Raw genomic sequence first — 17,860 nt, 5'->3', positions numbered from 1 at the left:
CTGAGCGTCGCTGAAGGCTTTTTAAATGGTAAAGTTTAGGCTGCATTTCTCCACAATTTACTTTGTCCTTTTAATTCTAGTTAATGCATCTTAACTGTTTCCTGGCCTTTTAAATGTTCAGTCTAGTAAATTCTTTTGAAACAAATAAAAACAATTCTCCATCTCTCAAAGAAATAACGTCTGCATGAAAATAAATATGAACTTTTCCAGTCTTGTGTCTGTGGGGGCAATGCAAAATTAGTAAATGCCCTAAAATAACTGATCATTTTATTTTGTGGAATAGTTAAAAAAATCTGTGTGAAATGTGTCTGCAAAGGCTCATTGATGTAAATAGTTACTGCATCAACATGATTTGGGCTGAGATTTTAAAGCAGCTTTGGACTTCTCTTGCCAGCTCTCATTAATTTCTAATGGGTATTGTGTGTCCGAATCCTTTGCCATTTTAGGAAATCTCAGCCATAACTCTGAACTAGATCTATTTTAGATTTCAGGTACATTTTCCCTGTCATTAGATAGAAAATTAATTGGTTGATTTGGGATAAGTGTCACTCATGTAAGTATTTCAAGTGATTGTAAGAGCAATATGGACCTGAACTTGCAAACAGTATTGAGCAGTGGCAGTAAATTTTTTTAGGATTGGACCTTTATGGGCCTGATCCAAAGTCCACTGAAGTCTATGGAAAGAGACTCACTGATGTTGGTGAACTTTGGTTCAGACCCCCATGTTATCAAATGGAAATACAGAGCTTTTAATGGGGAAGGTGGTCTTGTATGATTTCACCTGCCACCATCACCTTCCCTTTTATTCCACACCTGAAAGGCTGCACATCAGACTCATTTTCACTTCCAGCTGAGGACTGCTAACTGCAGGTCTCTGGACTCTAGTTGCACTACTTATGAATCATTAAATGCTTTCCTTCTTCTTCCCCATAAGGGAATATATAAGGTAGCTAAAAGCTACATTTTAAAGCAGAGCTACTGGGCAAGCTGCAACCCTTTGAGTGAAGGAGAAGGAACAATTTCCAATACCAGTAATATTAAACTAAGATGGGCAAATACTTGACAGCATATATGTTAAATTATCATTGACCACATTCCTCCAAAATGGTTAGATGCTAACATTCAAAGTTTTAACATTTAAATGATTAGGTTGAGCAAAGTAGGCAAGAAGAAAAGCCAGACTAAAAAGAAGCAGGGATTTAGTACTTTTTCATCAGTTTTGGTAGCTATTCAATCCTTAAAATATTTACAATGGGTTTGCTCTTTAACCCATTCTTATTACTGTACTGAGTTCTTTGTTGAAAAAATAGGTGTGGTTTTTTTTTACGTTTCTCCCACAGGATTCCAAATGGATAGAAGAAAAGCAGCTTCTTATCAGAACAAACCAGGAGTTGTTAGAAAAGGTATGTGTTCAGAATCTAGGTACTATCTAATCTCTACTCTTCAAAGGAAACTGATGTGCTAAGTGTTAAGGTAAAATTAACTTTTTTTTTTCCTGTCCAAAAAATGTTACATTGAGAGTCTGAGATAAAAAAGCTCACAATTCTATGGCATTTTAAGGGGGAGAAGGGTTATTATGAAATATGTTTGTAAAATCTCTAGCTCCAGCGAGACTCAGTTAAGTTGAATTTCCACCACAATGTAAATATAAAGCAATAGTAATAAAGGAATGGTAGCTGGGGCTTTGCCAAAAAAAAATATATAGCAAAATTGGAGAAAAAGTTCAGATTATTGTCAGTACGGCTTAATTTGTTCTCTGTTGAATAGGATCAGTTGTTTTAATTTGATTTAAAAAATGGAGAACCAAGTATTTCAAGCAATATTGATCACTTTAAATTGTATTATTTGATGTTTTAAAGAATAGAAAATTGCCATTTAGGGCCTGAGATGCTGAGTGACTTCTTCAAGGTGCTGAATACCCTCCATAGACTTTAGTGAGAGAGTTGAGGGCACTCAGTACCTCAGAGAATGAGGCCTCTTAATTAGTGAGTTAAAATAATTAATTCAATAGAAATAAGAGAAGCAAAGAAAGATCCATGACTAAAGAACTACAGCTAGAATTATACTTTATTGATGTTATAAGCACTGTCATATATCCTCTTGTTTTCATATCAATGAGAAGGTCAGACAATGATAAGAATGCTTTTGGCTGGACTCAGGAAAAGGGTCTGTAATGCACTTGTGACATTCCATTTTGCTGTTGTTTAAATAGCTTACACCTCAAAGCACAACATTTGAGAATTATTATTAGGCCTGAGAAGAAATCTGATTTGACTGTAAAGAGTTAAGTACCTGACCCTGTAAGGTGTTGAGAGCACTCAGCACCTTCCAAGATGAGGCCATAGGAAAGCAACATTATATTTTTTGCCCTGAGCACATCACTGAGAGCCAGGAAGTCCTGAATTGTAACAATGGCTCTCAATTTGCTGCATGGCTTTCAGCAAATTATGTAAAATGGAGGCTGTAAATACTTGCCTACCAACCTCACAGGGGTGTTGGGAATGTTTAGTTAGTTAGTGTTGGGAAGATTTAAAGAACTAAGTGCAAGCACTATGACATTAAAAAGTGGTGCAAAGTAAATATGAACAGACCGCTTGGGTTTAAATACTCTTCACTTCTAACCCAGTGTTATTGAGTGAGTTGTTAAAAGTAAGTTCAACATTCATTTTTTTCCTTTAGTTGCAGTCTATACACAGCTTCTGATATCTGCTTCCAAAATGGCTTCATGTAGACTTGTCTCAGGAAGTTTCCAGGCAAGGATAATCATTATCCACTCTCAGTGAGCAATTTGTGTCTGTTCATGAGCCAGTAAAGTGCTTCCTAATGTGATGCTCCATCTTCATTCCCAAGACTTGGGGCCCAGCCATCCAACCATGTGGTCCTTCCTTGAAGTCAGTGAAAGTTTTGCCTTAGGCCCTGATCTCATAAACATTCACTTATGTGCTTAAGTTTATGCGCATAAGCAATCAGATCCACTCTAATGGTGATACTCAGATGCATAAAGTAAAGAACATGCATATATGTTTCCTGGATTCGGAACTTGGTAAGGAATTTTGGGCCCTGAGTTTTTTTTACTTACAGTTTAACTCTTGCTACTATTTTAATAAAGGGTTCTTTGCTGAGGATTTAATTTCTTCTTCTAAGTGTCAAGAATCAATGCACTTACCTGAATACAACGCTTTTTCCATAGCTTAGTGTTATGATATTTTATTATATCTTAGATTTACAAAATGGAGCTGGAAGAGAATCAGCTGAAGAACGAGATGCAGGATGCAAAAGACCAGAATGAGCTGTTAGAATTCAGAGTGCTCGAACTTGAAGTAAGAGATTCTCTCAGTTGTAAACTCTCAAATGGAGCAGAAATTGTGTTTGAACCCAAGTTGAAATACACGTAAAGTGCACTGGTGCATGTGTAAGGTGGAAATATTTTAGGTTTTTTTTAAATGCTGTAAGTTTGAATTCTGAAAATGAATACCACTGCCTTAATATATTTTGGAGAGAATGCTCACTAATTTTTATGAAGATGTAAAATAGCTAATATATACTGCATATAGTTTGTTTTGCACCTAATAAAATGTTTTGTTTTGCAATATTTTGCCTTTTTTATTTATTTCATTTCCATAACTACACCTTTCCTGCATGTGAATTCACTTGGTATGCATACTACAGACTTGGTTGGTTGGCATTGTTTCAATTAACACATCTCACATCTTGCATGCAAGGAAGTCTGAGGATCTGACACCTCCATCACATCAACCTGTAACTGTTTTTAATTAAGCTGATTTTCAAATTGACAGCACTAATTTAAATAAAACAAACTTAAAAGGGCACATTTTCTTAGCGCATTTTTAAAAGAATTTCACTTACCTGAAGTCTCTTCTCTGCTGTTATAGAACATGGATGAGACATTCATAAATGTCAAAAAGTCAAATCTTACAATCAGAACTGCAAATTATAAGTGTGAGGCACAAATATAAATTGTGCAAGTGAAAGTAATGTGTTCTTCAGAGCAAGTTTCTTTCACAAATACTTTCCTTTGAGTAAATGGAATAATAGGCTATTTATTAAAGTAGTTCTGACATAGGGCCTATAATTTCCATGAGAATGGATGGTGCTCATCACCTCACAGATGGGACCATAGGGAATGTATGCTAAACTTTTGTTACAATATGGGTGTGATGCATTGTCACACTGTCACATTAACTGATAACAAGCATATCGAGTTTGAAAAGGCCATCAACATTTTAACATCGTTTACATTTTACAATAAACTCTACAAAACACTCAGTGTTACTGTTGCATAATTTTCTTCAGCTGGTTCATTTCACCAAAATCCTTGGCATGTATAACCTCCATGGTGAAGATGAAAATCTTATTTTCATCATGCTATGTGGTCATTCTGCTTTTAATCTTTGACTCGTCTCAAAATCTTTTATTTTATCATTTTATTTTTACCATCTGTATAGTCTGATGTCCATAGCATGTAATACAGATTATGCATTTGAGAGATTAGTGTCTGACTAGTCATTCTGGAAAATTTAAAATGCAAAATAACTTGTATTCTGTATACTTTATTAAGCAACTTTAAATTAAAATACAGAACAAGTTAGGTAAAATTTGCAGCTAATTTAACAAACAATTTTCCAAAAATTTTGGTAAAAGTAACCTGGTACATATTACATCTTTAAAAATAAACTCTTCAAAGCATGTTTAGGATAAGAACATCCTACATTTAACTAAAGAATCAAATGAAAACTGAACTGTTCCACAGTACAATGTATTTATTCTCCTTGTTGAGTACCTATTTACTGAATAACAACTGAAGGATTTTCATTAAATTGCAAATAAAATGGCAAAAGAAATCTCTCACTGATGGACAAGTGCATAGACACAAAAATTACAGAGTGATTGCGTTAGCAAAATTATGCAGCTGTTGATGAAAGTATTTTCATGCATGGTGATAAACTAAATTCTTTTAGATGAAAATTAGGGTGGATTAGAAAACAGGGTTAATTGTCTATCATTTAGCACAGGCAAATACTGACAAGTTTAATTTGCCAAAAGATTAAACTTCGATTTCATTTTAAATTAGATCAATTTAGGATCGAATCCCTGCTTCTGTATATGTATAACATCATCAAGCTCACTTACTGACATGGCTCTATTTATAAATTGGACTAATAAGTAGAAAAAAAAACTTTTTAGGAGACAGTGCATCAGGAGAAAGGTAATGTCAAACGGAGTCTTTCACCTCTTGGTTGAAGCTTCAAATTCATTAACCAACTCATTATCCTTTAGTATCAGAGGGGTAACCGTGTTAGTCTGGATCTGTAAAAAGCAACAGAGAGTCCTGTGGCACCTTTAAGACTAAGGGCTGGTCTACACTAGGGGAGGGGATCAATCTAAGATTCGCAACTTCAGCTACATGAATAACGTATCTGAAGTCGAAGTATCTGAGATCGAGTTACCTACCCTCCTCACAGCGTGGGATTGACGTCCGCAGCTCCTCCTGTCGACTCCGCTACCGCCGTTCGCGTTGGTGGAGTTCCGGAGTCGACAGGAGCGCGTTCGGGGATCGATATATCACATCTAGATGAGACGCGATATATCGATTCCCAAGAAATCGATTCCTACCCGCTGATACGGCTGGTAGTGAAGACGTTCCCTAAGGGATGTAGTATTCACCTACGAAAGCTTATGCTCCAATACATCTCTTAGTCTTAAAGGTGCCACAGGACTCTCTGTTACTCATTATCCTTTGGTGATCTGTGAAATGACACTGTGGTTGCAGCCCTTTTCCCAAAGGACAAGTGTCCATCTCACAAATCAACTGACAAAATTTCCCTCATTTGTAGTTTTGGAAGCCAAGCTGTGGACGGAATGGGCATGGAAACTGAACTGTTCCTTCACTAATACTTATCTCTGCAGAACAGAGCCAATGCTCTTCTGCAAGGAGTTGTAGGGAAGCTAGAACCACTGTCTGCCCATGCTACCTCTGTTTTGTGAATAGGAGATGCGAGGTGATTTTAATTTAATTTACACTGGTGTAATTCCACTTGTTTCAGCACAGTTACTCTTATTTAGAATAAGGCCTAGAGCTTCAGCTTCCAGATCTTTCAATCCAGCCACTTTCACAAGCACATCGAAATTTAACAAAAGACCAGCAATGCTGAAAGTAGGAATACAGCTATTGCACTGAAATAATGGATCAGTATTTTGAAGAAGTGCATGAAATATGCTGAATATATTTACAATGTTATAATTTTAGAGGTAGTATACGTAAAAGGATTTCTTCTTGGCACAGAAAATGGTAAATGGAAAGTAGAATGTATTATACAAAACTGGGGTGAGTAGTCAATTGCTGGGCTTCAGGAATTAAAATGCTGAACTGTAAGGTTTAGTTAACTTCATTGCTGGTTTACGGTGGTTAACACTTAGCTTTATTAATGAAAGGTTTCAGAACAAAAATGCATGCCATTTCAGAATAGACACAGTCTCCTCAAGGTCTTAATATGATTTGAAACTGTTTGATATTTTGTTCTGTAGCCTCTTCACAATAGTTATTATTTGCTCATGAAAGCAATAGATTAAATAAAAGATTCCACCTAACATGAAATACTTTAGAGGACTGTCTAAGTCACCCATCCCTACAATTGGATCCATACAAGTAGACCTGTGTATCCATGTGGAGCCTTGTTACTTTCAATGTTGCAGAGGCTCTGCTTGCATGGATCCTATTGTCGAATCAGGACTTCAGTGCTCAAATTGCAACAAAACCTTAAAGGACATTGAAGAGCCTGAAAACTTTGTGCTTTGACTGCAAATAGGGATCTATGGATTTCTTAATATCAGTAAATTTAGATTTGTCTTGAATAACTTGGGATAGTCGGAAAGAAACTGACTTTATTGTATAATCACATATATTGTTTTTTAAATGAAATCTTTCCTCAGGAGAGAGAACGAAGGTCACCGGCATTTAACCTCCATATAACCACCTTCCCTGAAAACAATGGAAGTGCACTTCAACTGTTCTGTCAACAGGAAGGAATAAAGGTAGACGTGGCTTCATTAGCTCTTGCAATGGTTGGCCAACCAGGAGCGTTAACAGAAACACCCCTGTACTCATATGAACACTTTAAATCACAGTTACCTTAGAAAGTACAGCAACGTTCAGATGTAAGAAATATTTTTCTTCTGCAGAGACAAAGATATGATCAAGTTCTGAGAAAAGAAGGGTTTAGGATGAATAACAGAGGAAAGAGGTCTCCTAGACTGTCAAGTATTCTTCCTCCAAAGGAAATGAAGGCCAGTCACTTGAGATATGTAGAAGTAGCTTAAACTAAACTGTAAAAAATATATGGCAGGGAAGAACATAATTGTATGATATGATTAGTTGATTTGTCCGACAGCTTCACATTTATTCAATATTGAATGTATAGTTGCAGTCAGAAAAGTGGCACTTTTCCATCATCGGTTATGATCTGTATAATGTATTTAGGAGGATCTAATTCAGCAAAGCACTTAAGCACCTGCGTAAGTCTTAGTGAAGTAATGTGTTTATGTTTTTTTGCTGAATCAGAGCCTTGGAGTGTAAGGAACATGATACAAAGTCCATTCAACTCAATGGAATCTTTTCCCATTGATCTCGCCGCCTGCTGATTGAAGTCCATTTCTTGCTTATGGACACATACAAAATCTTTGCGCTGAGACAAAGTTCAGGATCTATCAAACCTGTGTACTACCTGTACCACTATATGGGTCAGAAACCTGGCCCCTTTTTCGGGCAGACTAGGAGCAGCTAGAGGTATTCCTATATGTGCTGTGAACGTCAAATCTTAAGCAAAAAGTAGCTTAACTATGTGCAAAATGTCACCGTCTCACCACAATCTGGCCATCCTTCCCGGTGTTGCCTGTGGCACTACCCCTGAGATCCATGCATTTGCAGGATCAGTCCCGATCTGGGAACTTCATTACACGATGCCTGGTGAGATGTCCTCAACCATGGTGCAATGGTCCTAGTAGACTTTGCATGTTTGATTTGACTTTATGTTCACTTCAGATCAGGCCCAAGATGAGCATATAATAAAATAAATAATCAACACCTATACATTTTGTAAGTTTGAGGCAAGAGTAGCTAATGTGGCACAAAATTTGGTGTTCAGTGTTGTCCCCTCAATATGAGTGTACAATATACAGATACAAAGCAGCATTTTTATATACTATAAGTAGTGAAAATAGTTGTATAAAACACAATTCTGCAAAGTGCTTGACATTTCTCATGAGATGTGGAGCACTATCAGCTCCCCTGATATCAATGGGAGTTGAGGGTTCTCAACTCTGTAAAGATTTGGGCATTCAGGGTCCATTACTGCTCTTGTTGTATCAGTGGAAGTTTTCCTATTGATTTCAATGAATAAGACTGGGTATCTAATGAGGAGGGTTTCTTTTGTTTCTTCTTTTGTATGATGTGGGAGTGTAGGAAGGAAGAGAGGAAGTAGATTTTGGTTTTTTGTACAGAGAAAACTAGCTGTGTGTGGGGTTTCAAAGGTAATCAATGGGCCTCAATAAGGATCAAAGTCATACTTCTTTGGTGGCTTCTGTAATCATGGGTAAGGCTAGTGGGAGAGTCACAGACATTATTCCTGCCACTAGAAGTCCGATATGTGACCATGTCATTGTGTTAAAACAAATTAAATTTAAAGATCATTAGTTATTAGTTACTTTATGGGCCAATTCATGCTCTCTTTAGCCTCACACTAGTCCCACAAACATCAATAGCCCAATCTGCTGCACTTTTTTTCTCCTCAAACCAGGTCTTTTTCTAAGCCTGTTACCCAATTTCAACATTTCAGTGAGTTGATAAACCTAAATATGCTAAGACATATTCTGTCCTTGTTTACACCCAGGTTGCTGGATATGACTGAGAGTACTATAGCATTTGTGTCAGTGTGATGCAAAACTAACATTCAGCTTTTGGAGTCTTCTTGCATGCAAAGGTGCATAAAGGCCATGTAAAAAATTAGTATCTAATGATGTGTTTTCTCCTTTATAAACAACAAATGTTAAAAATATTTTCCAGGATGTGAATATTTCTGAACTTATGAAGAAGCTTGATATCCTTGGAGATAATGGGGTAACAATTTCTTTATTTCAATTATTCCCATGGAATGGCATGCCAGCAGATATGAATTAAGGGACTTTTTATGGCTATATTTGATATACAATACCAAATGTTAGGATCCATTTTTGCCAGCATAGATGCAATCCCTTCAATGGGAATCGACTTCAATGGGAGTCACATCTGTGTTTTTCAGGACAGATGTGGGCCACTGATGAGTGGCACTAAAAGTTGTGGCATGGGGAATGCACAAAACATGATATAATAAAGGTTAGAACAAAATTAAGAGTAGGAAATAAGTTAACTCATTTTTCTATATTGTTTCCCTGAAAAAGTAACACAGATGTTTAGATTCTACAACAAAGGGTGGCCTTGAAATACCTTAGACAGGAAAGATTTTACCATAGCTTGAGTCTGATCCACAAAGTTTGAGGGTTGGTTCTAGATTCTATTCTATGCAGTGAGATCCGAAAGAACTTTCAAAGCACTCTATGTTGCTCTGTTCAATAGCAGGTCTAATTTGTCAATGCTCCCTTGGCTTCAGTGCAAGATTTTTTTGCATTAGGACGGCAATCCAAAGAATTGATATTTTTCCCATTTTAAAAAAATCACTGGATTGAGACCACCCTAGACCATGCTCTTTTTGCAAGGCATGGTGAGAATGATGCAGTGAACTGACAAGTGTGGGGACTGTATTCACTTACTTTAGCTTTATTATTTGTAATCACTGGATATTTTCTGTGCTTGTTTTTTTAAAAATAAAGAGAGCCAATGCTCTGTGATACATACAGTAAAATCAGAATCAATCTCACTAGTTTTGAAGAATGGATTTACAGTCCAATGTGAAATACAGTTGCACCTTTTTTGTATTTTAGAATTTGAGAAATGAAGAACAGGTTGCAATAATCCAAGCTGGAACTGTACTTTCCCTCTGTGAAAAGGTAGATTTCAGTAAAGATTTTTGTTAGCAGAAACACTGAGCATACCATCCTAGAACTGGAAGGATGATTTGTCAGTGACGCATGGCCTTTCTGTTAAATGAAGATGGATGGGAGCATGGAGGCATCATAACCCATAGCTTTATTGGGATTGTACTTGTGGAGGGCCCGAACATACATTCAAACATGTAAAATATAACTTTAAAAATGAAAACTTCCTCCAGAGACATTGCCAATAAAACAAAGCTGTAAAATACTTTTGGATAAAAAAAGCCTAATCTGGGAAATACCATCAACCTCAACTCCCAGGGACCTTTTGAGGAATTGAAGGTGCTCAGCACATCACTGGAAATTCTCAGTGCTTTGCAGGGTTACGATGAAGACCTGTTCTGGGCCCACTCCTCCAAGGTTCTGAAAACCTCCTGGAATGAGCTCAATACCAGCCTCTACAATGGAAGTCAGTAAAAAAAGAAAGTTCTCAGCACCTCACAGGATTGCTCCTTTCGTGTGCCACCTGTGCATTATTTTGTAAGGACACAGGCTGCTAGTTTTTGAAAAATTAGCTTCAATATCTTTCCATTACGCAGCCACAAATGTATGTCTCTCAAATGGTCTAAAAATACATACTGCCCTTCAACTTCCCACTCTTTCCTTTACCTAACAGTGTGTTAGTGAGAAATTCATTATAACCTTAACTTGCATGATGTTTTAGCTCTTGGATCTCACACTTCAAGCACTTTTGAAAATTGCCTTCATCTCTTGTTATCTCCCTTCTTGTGCCACACAGGGAAGATAGAATTATGAAAATATGATTCAGTATTTCTTTTGTTAGGGCTTGGTCCTCTCCTGGGACTTCATTGACCTAGTACAGTGCAGCTGGTTTGTGCTGCTGTGTTTGAAGTGGAGAAGTTTCTAAACTTCTTGCTAAAGAATATTTATCTCCCAATTAGGATGCCTGGCAGTCTTCACTAACATAAAAATATAAACAGTCAATTGGTCTTGGAAAATAGCAACTCCATTTCCCCAGAGTCTTAAAAACCAGTTGTAGCCATCAGACAACTGAAATTTAATATAACAAACCATTTATCACTCAAATAATAGTTGTAGTTCTCAAGCTGAGAATCACTGGTATGATCTCTCTCTCTCTCTCACACACACACACACAATTGATTTATCCTGCTGCCTTTTCCTTCTTGTGTCATAATCGTCCATGTCATTCAGTAACAGATCTGTGATCAAACAGAGCAGATTATTATGATCTCCTGATACTTACGAGTGAAAGAAGAAGGGAGAGATCCAAGAGGGAATAACTTTCTTTTAGTAAATGTGATCTTCACTGGTTCAACATTGTCATAGGATATGACCAAAAATATTATCCACAGGACAAGTCACCCGCTTCCATGTGACTGTAGAACTTGCTCTCCACTTACATCATTAGTAGAGCGAACGTTAATAATGACCCAATAATAATTCCGTTTAAATTGGCTAGGAAGGAAGTCATTTCCTTTCTACTGAAGAGGCCCCGTCCCAATAAGTCTGCCATTGATAGGTTTATATCTAGGCCTGAACAGGTCCATTTCTGAAAACTCCACCATTCAGATTAATTGATTAATGATTCAACCAAGTTATTCGTGTAAACAAAATAAAACTGAATAAATCATTACAAATGTTGTAGCTGTCACTGTGTTACAACAGACAATCATAGATTTTAACTCTAATGAGAAAAATAGATGGTAAAAGGCTAGATCAGTAGATAAAAGGAAGAGCAAAATTACACAAGCATTAAGGGCTGAACTCAAGCTGGTTCGTATTCACCAGGGTAATGTCACTGAAATCAGTGGGACTATTTGAGAGAGTAAGGGTCATGCAAGCTAGCCCTCTCATATAGAAGTTTAGTGACCTCTTGCAGGTTATTTCCATTAGTGTCCAATCACAGCAATCCTGCCTCTAAAAATAAACTGAGTTTGTCAATATGGGAAATCCTTTATAACAATAGAAAAATAAATTACAAAAGCGGCTTCAAAGTTCTGAAAATAGCAGGTATCTTTTACACCTCCTCTGCAAAAAAAATCTAGTTTTGGTTACCTCATAAGAACTATTCCTACTGACAGTACTTCTGTCAGTCCTCAGCTGACAAGAGGAGGACTTCTGTGGAAGTCTTACTGTTCAATTAGCTTGTTCAAAAAGGAGGAGTGTTTGATTCTGTCCTTCTAACTAACATACAGGTTGTCTGATTTTAACGTGAGAATCTATCTATGTACTTTTACACCTCTGTAGCCTGAGTGCCTCACAATCAATCAATGACTAAAACTCAGTAATGAATTAATCCACATAGCGCACCTGTGAGGCAGGGAAGTATTATTCCCATTTTACTGATGGGGAACTGAGGCACGAGGCAGATTAAATTGAACCCAGGTCGCTCCATATCCTATCCACTAGACCAGGGATGGGCAAACTTTTTGGCCCAAGGGCCACATCTGGCTATGGAAATTGTATGGTGGGCCATGAATGCTCACAAAATTGGGGGTTGGAGTGTGGGAGGGGGTGAGGGCTCCAGCTGGGAGTGCAGGCTCTGAGGTGGGGCCAGAAATTAGGAGTTCAGGGTGCAGGAGGGTGCTCAGGGCTGGGACCAAGGGGTTTGGAGGGCAGGAAAGGGATCAGGGCTGGAGTAGGGGGTTGGTGTGTCAGAGGGGTCAGAGGTGCCGGCTCCATGCGGCACTTACCTCAAGCAGTTCCCAGAATCAGTGGCATGTCTCCACTCTGGCTCCTACACAAAGGTGTGGCCAGGCGGCTCTGCATGCTGCCCTGTCTGCAGGCACTGCCCCTGCAGCTCCCATTGGTCACAGTTCCCAGCCAATGGGAGCTGTGGGAGTAGTGCTCGGGTGGGGCAGTGTGCGGAACCCCCTGCTGCCCCTACGCATAGCAGCCAGAGGGGAGACATGCTGCTGCTTCCAGGAGTTGCGTAGAGTGGGGCAAGCCCCAGACCCCGCTTCCCAGCTGAAGCTCAACGGCCAGATTAAAACATCTGGAGGGCCGGATGCGGCCCCTGGGCTGTAGTTTGCCCACCCCTGCACAAGAAAATCCTCCTAATACATGGAGGCATCAGTAACTCGCTGACGTTTCTGCATGTTAAAATGTATCTGTGGAAGCATATTACAATCACAGATATCTTGGATTTCAATCACAGAGCCATTTAAATCAGAAATCAGATTTCCCCCCTCCTTTTTACTGTACAAACAGTTTCCTTCTGATCCTGTCACAAGTGTAAATCGTTTGAGTTGCTCTCATTACCAAACACCGCATGCATGGTGAATGCTTAGGTGTTACTGTTCTCAGGTGCTAGCAGGAAAATGCAGAATTCTGTAGTTAGGTCTTTCCAGGTAGTGAGGAAAGAAATGACTATCAGCTAAAAACATATGACATCTTAGTGTGTCTGTATGTATATATAGGACAGAGGTGGGTGAGGTAATATGTTTTATTGGCCCAACATCTGTCCTTAAATATCAATAGACCCCTAAATCACCTCACATAGCAGACTGAAATCAAGCTATTTAAACAAAAGTTAACAAAGATTCATCACTCTCCCCAAAACTCTTCTACTTAATATTCTAAGTGCCCAACCTTGCTCCTGCTAAAGTCAAAGGTGAAGCTCCTACTGACTTCAGTGGGAACTGGCCCTACCGAAAAAAAATTATCCAGACTGTGCTGTAAGGGAGTCCTGTAACCCAGTGAAGAAATGAAACAAAATAAAACCATGACCAAGAATGAGAATTCCCATCCATCCTGACAACCCGTAAAGCTGAATGTTAGCATGCTCTTAGCCATCAGTAATATTCAAGGCACAAAACTGTGGTTTCCTCTATATATCGTCTTACAGTTGGAATGGAACGACCATTCTTCTTTTCATTTTGGTCACATTTTGAAAGCATAATAATGAGAGATTGATCAGATGGTAGCCACTGCATGAATTTCTTCATACAGTTCTCCCTACCCATCTTAATCTTCATTTCCAGGGCAGTGCCCAAGTGGGGCAGGGGCAAGCAGGGACACAGGGGACACAGAACTCCTCCAGCCCTGGACCTGGAGTGAGGAGAGCAAGCTCTTCTGGGCCCAGGGCTGCAGTGGGGACACAGAACATGCCCCTCCAAAAGCGGTCAAATTTAAATTCTTGCACACGCCCCTGTTCACCTTCAGAGCCCCTCTTGTTCTAGTAACGAGCTTGCTCCCAGAAAATGCTGTGAATTGTGCCAAATAAAGGATGGATTCTGCAATCCTTCCTCATGCAAATACTCCCACTGGTTTAAGTTACCATGAGAAAGGATTGCAAGGTTGGGCCCTGACACCATATGGTGGGTTTGTGATGTGGACAAATGAGCCTGGGGAACAGCAAGGGTGAAACCATCAACTAATTTTGCTTTCTTGACCCCAATCACATTTGAACCTAGGACTTTAGAGGGGGAAGGATCAGCCTCCACTCATAATTAGTCTTCCCAGTTCCCTCTTCCTCATTTATTCATCTGTAGTTTGAAAAAGCTGAACAGTTAATTGGGGTGGGGATGAGTAAAGCATGCAACTGGCACTCTTATCAACAAATTAGCTTACATCACTTTCAATAACGCTCTTCCAAAGGCTGTATTCTCATCTTTTTCTATTCCTCTTGTTCGTGCCGTGTTCATATAGTGGCTAAAACAAATAGAGGGAACAGAAGCTGCACTGACACAGAAGATGATGGACCTGGAGAATGAAAAGGTGAGAAATGATCATTTTTAAAAAGTCACTTGCTCAGCTAGAACTGCATTTCAGAGAGAAGTCTGTAAATACAATGACATGTTAAGTTGTTGCTGTTTTCTTTGTAATGGGGATGGCTGCATGGTGCTGTCAGGAATAGATTTATAAAACTCTGTTTAATAGCTAATGCCTTTGATGTGCAGAGAAAAAAGTAATTAAACTGAGACTGAAACATGGCTGTACCTGCAAAATACCACACAAACAGGTATAATAAGCAAATGGTATGAAACCTGTCTGTGTGGTTTCTATGTATTTATTTTGTTTGGCAACAGCAGGTTCTTTGGAGTCTTGGAATCAAATTCAGTGGAATTGCACCAGGGATTAATTTGGCCTATGGTGTGTAATTTCAAATAATGAAGTCCTCTTCCTGCTTCCACTTTTTTGTCTTAACCTCTCTTCCCTCTCAAGGATGGATGAATTCCAAAGTGCAATTAAGTCTTTCACTACAAATTTGATATGATACTAAGCTCTCCTTTTGCTGTATGTTGTATGAAGATTTTCTGAATGAATGTTTAGCTTTGTTGATTTATCATGCATGTAGCGCTTTTCATCTTCCAATTGATGTACAAATACTGATTAAACCTTGCCATACATTTTCCCAGTAGATACATAAACAACATTATTCCCATCTTACAGAAAGGGAGACTGAGGCTGATGGGTGAAGTGACTTTCTTGCCTTTGGCTGTCAGTGCCAAGATTAGTATTTGGCTTTTCTGGCTCATTGCCTGGTGCACTGCCTTTGTGAATGGGGTATGATGCCAATGCTCATGTAATGCAAGGTGTGGTCGCTTTTATCTGTATTACACCAAGAATTACTGTATTTGTAACTCTGAGTTGGAAAATGTAAAAAAAATAATACTTTTAGGGGGAAAAATGGAAAACACTAGATTGTTCTAAAAAGTAAATTAGAACAAATATGTCGTGTCTCTCTCTAACTTGACATATACATGTTTTCATTTGCAATCTGTGGTATCTGTAATTCATGTTCACTTCAAACTTCTGAGTATGTTGGCACCAAGCTCAGCTCAGCAATCTGTCAGTCTCAAAAGCAATAGTCACATCTTGCCCGGCATAAATTGTGTAATGAATATGAAACTGTATTTTACGGTGAGATTTTCAGAAGTGCTTACCATTGGCCTAACTGCTTCCTTTGGGAGTGGAGTTAGGCCAATGCCGGGTGCTTCTGAAAATCCCGTCCTTATTGCAATTTCTGACTCCTATTGCTGGTAGTGGCCCCTTGCTTCAATGATGGTGATGTTACCTGTGAGTGAGTGTGGTACCATGGCTAGGGCACTAGACTGGGACTTGTTCCTAGCTCTGCCACTGACGTGCTGTGTACTTCTGAGCAAGTCACTTCCCCTCCCTGTGCCTGTTTCCCTTATCACCCTTTCTCCTGTCTATTTAGGTTGCAAACTCTTCTGTCTCTTATTGTATGTTTGTACAGCACACAGTGGGGCCTGGATCTTGCCCCTCTAGGTGCTCCTGTAATAGAAAAAATAATTAACAATAATTGTGCCATTGCCATATGAACATTCAGCATCCAAGACTGAAGTAAGTTCCCATTCTGCTTTTATATTGGGTCATGGATCGTTGAAAGAACTCCAGTGTTTAATAAAGTTTTAAAACATTAAATGTTTATGGATTATATCAGAATGAAAATGACATGGAACCTTCTTCTAGGCTCCCATATTTGACTTCCATGCTGCCACTGTAAAAAGCAATGGCTTGTTCCAATGGCTGGGGTACTTCCAATAACAAGGAACAATATATATTATAATTAGTTTTTATGCTTACTGACTCTTCAGACTGTCAGATTACTGGGCTGAGCAGTTTTCTTTTAAGCCAAATAACATTTCAAACAGGAATTTTGATTTATTACTAATTACTGTTTACTAATTACCAAATTCTGTCCCTATTCTTATGTGCACAATTCCCATGGACATTACTGAGCATTGCATTTGAAAGCAAAATTTGGCCCAGTAAATGCAAACAAGACTCAGAGTCAAACTGAACATCTTTTCTTGCTATTGACATAGGCCAATAATTTCTGTTAGCGATACCATTCTATGTTTTGGAGTGGTTCTGCTACTAACATAGATTATCCAGAATGGCAAAGCTTTCTGTTTTTAAAAGCCTTTTGTTATACACATACACATATCAGCCCATTTTGTATTTTTAATGAAAGCTAAAAGGCCTTTATCTTAAGGTACATGGATTTATATTATTTAAACTGCTTTTTGTTCCATATCTTGAGAAAACACAAAAGTTTATCTTTAAATAAGAATGACTATAAATGGTAAGTCTGACCAAATTGCCTTTCCGCTTTCTGGACTACTTGTTTATGGGCACCATCACCACAAAAAGAATGATGTAAAGCTAGTATTTTCCAGCCTGTTTATGGTGTTTACTTGTGCTCATTAAAAGCTCCAGAGCACTTTTTCCAAGAGCAAGTTTCCCGGCCTCTGCGTACTGGTTAAGTTCTAACTATTTGGAATCTCATTCTAAGACTCATAGTCTTCCTATAGCTTCAGTTTTGGATATTGAGTTCCATGGTATGCTAAGCTGTTCAGCATTTCAGTGACAGCAGATATGATCCATCTATAATATATAGGTGGCCTGTAAAACACCTTGTGCCCAGTTGGTCAGGAAAAACTGTGCTATAGCAATGTATAGGTAAGGTGTTATTACTGTGGGTGAGTGAGTTCAAGTGATTGAAAAGTACTCAGAAATCCTGAGTTCTAATACTAGCTTCTGCAACTGTGTAGGCAAAGTCCCTTAACCTCTCTGTCCCTCAGTTTACCCGTCTCAGATTAGAGTTACCTACTTTTATAGGGATAGTGTGACGTTTAGAACCAAAACTTGCCCTCTGCGAAGCAAGTCTGACAGAAAACCAGAGGGCATAAAGACCCTCTTTTTATTCTATGCTAGCAGTGGAGCAGGATCTCTGCCTTGCACTGAGGAGGAGTCCTGAACTCCACATCAAGTAGTCCTCCCATTTCCTAATTCAAATACAGTT

The 17,860-nt window shown here is 38.6% G+C and overlaps 1 protein-coding gene across 3 annotated transcripts in view; it reads left to right on the top strand.

Moving 5' to 3' along the window:
- JAKMIP1 (janus kinase and microtubule interacting protein 1) overlaps positions 1–17,860 on the top strand; it is a 276,518-nt gene that overhangs the window by 216,637 nt on the left and 42,021 nt on the right. For 2 of the 3 annotated variants that reach the window (XM_032791975.2, XM_075066604.1), the window contains 2 exons: positions 1,341–1,403; positions 3,222–3,590. In XM_032791975.2, the coding sequence (XP_032647866.1) occupies positions 1,341–1,403; positions 3,222–3,395 (237 nt within the window). In that variant the 3' untranslated portion in view covers positions 3,396–3,590. Of the gene's footprint in view, positions 1–1,340; positions 1,404–3,221; positions 3,591–6,951; positions 7,054–9,079; positions 9,134–9,993; positions 10,060–14,736; positions 14,806–17,860 lie in introns of those variants that run through there. The other variant, XM_032791976.2, reaches the window with a different exon arrangement.

This window comes from Chelonoidis abingdonii, chromosome 5, assembly GCF_003597395.2.
Source record: "Chelonoidis abingdonii isolate Lonesome George chromosome 5, CheloAbing_2.0, whole genome shotgun sequence".
In the NCBI taxonomy this organism is placed as follows: Eukaryota; Metazoa; Chordata; order Testudines; family Testudinidae; genus Chelonoidis; species Chelonoidis abingdonii.
Note: the sequence above shows the minus strand (reverse complement) of the source record. Positions and strands in the feature narration are given on the sequence as shown.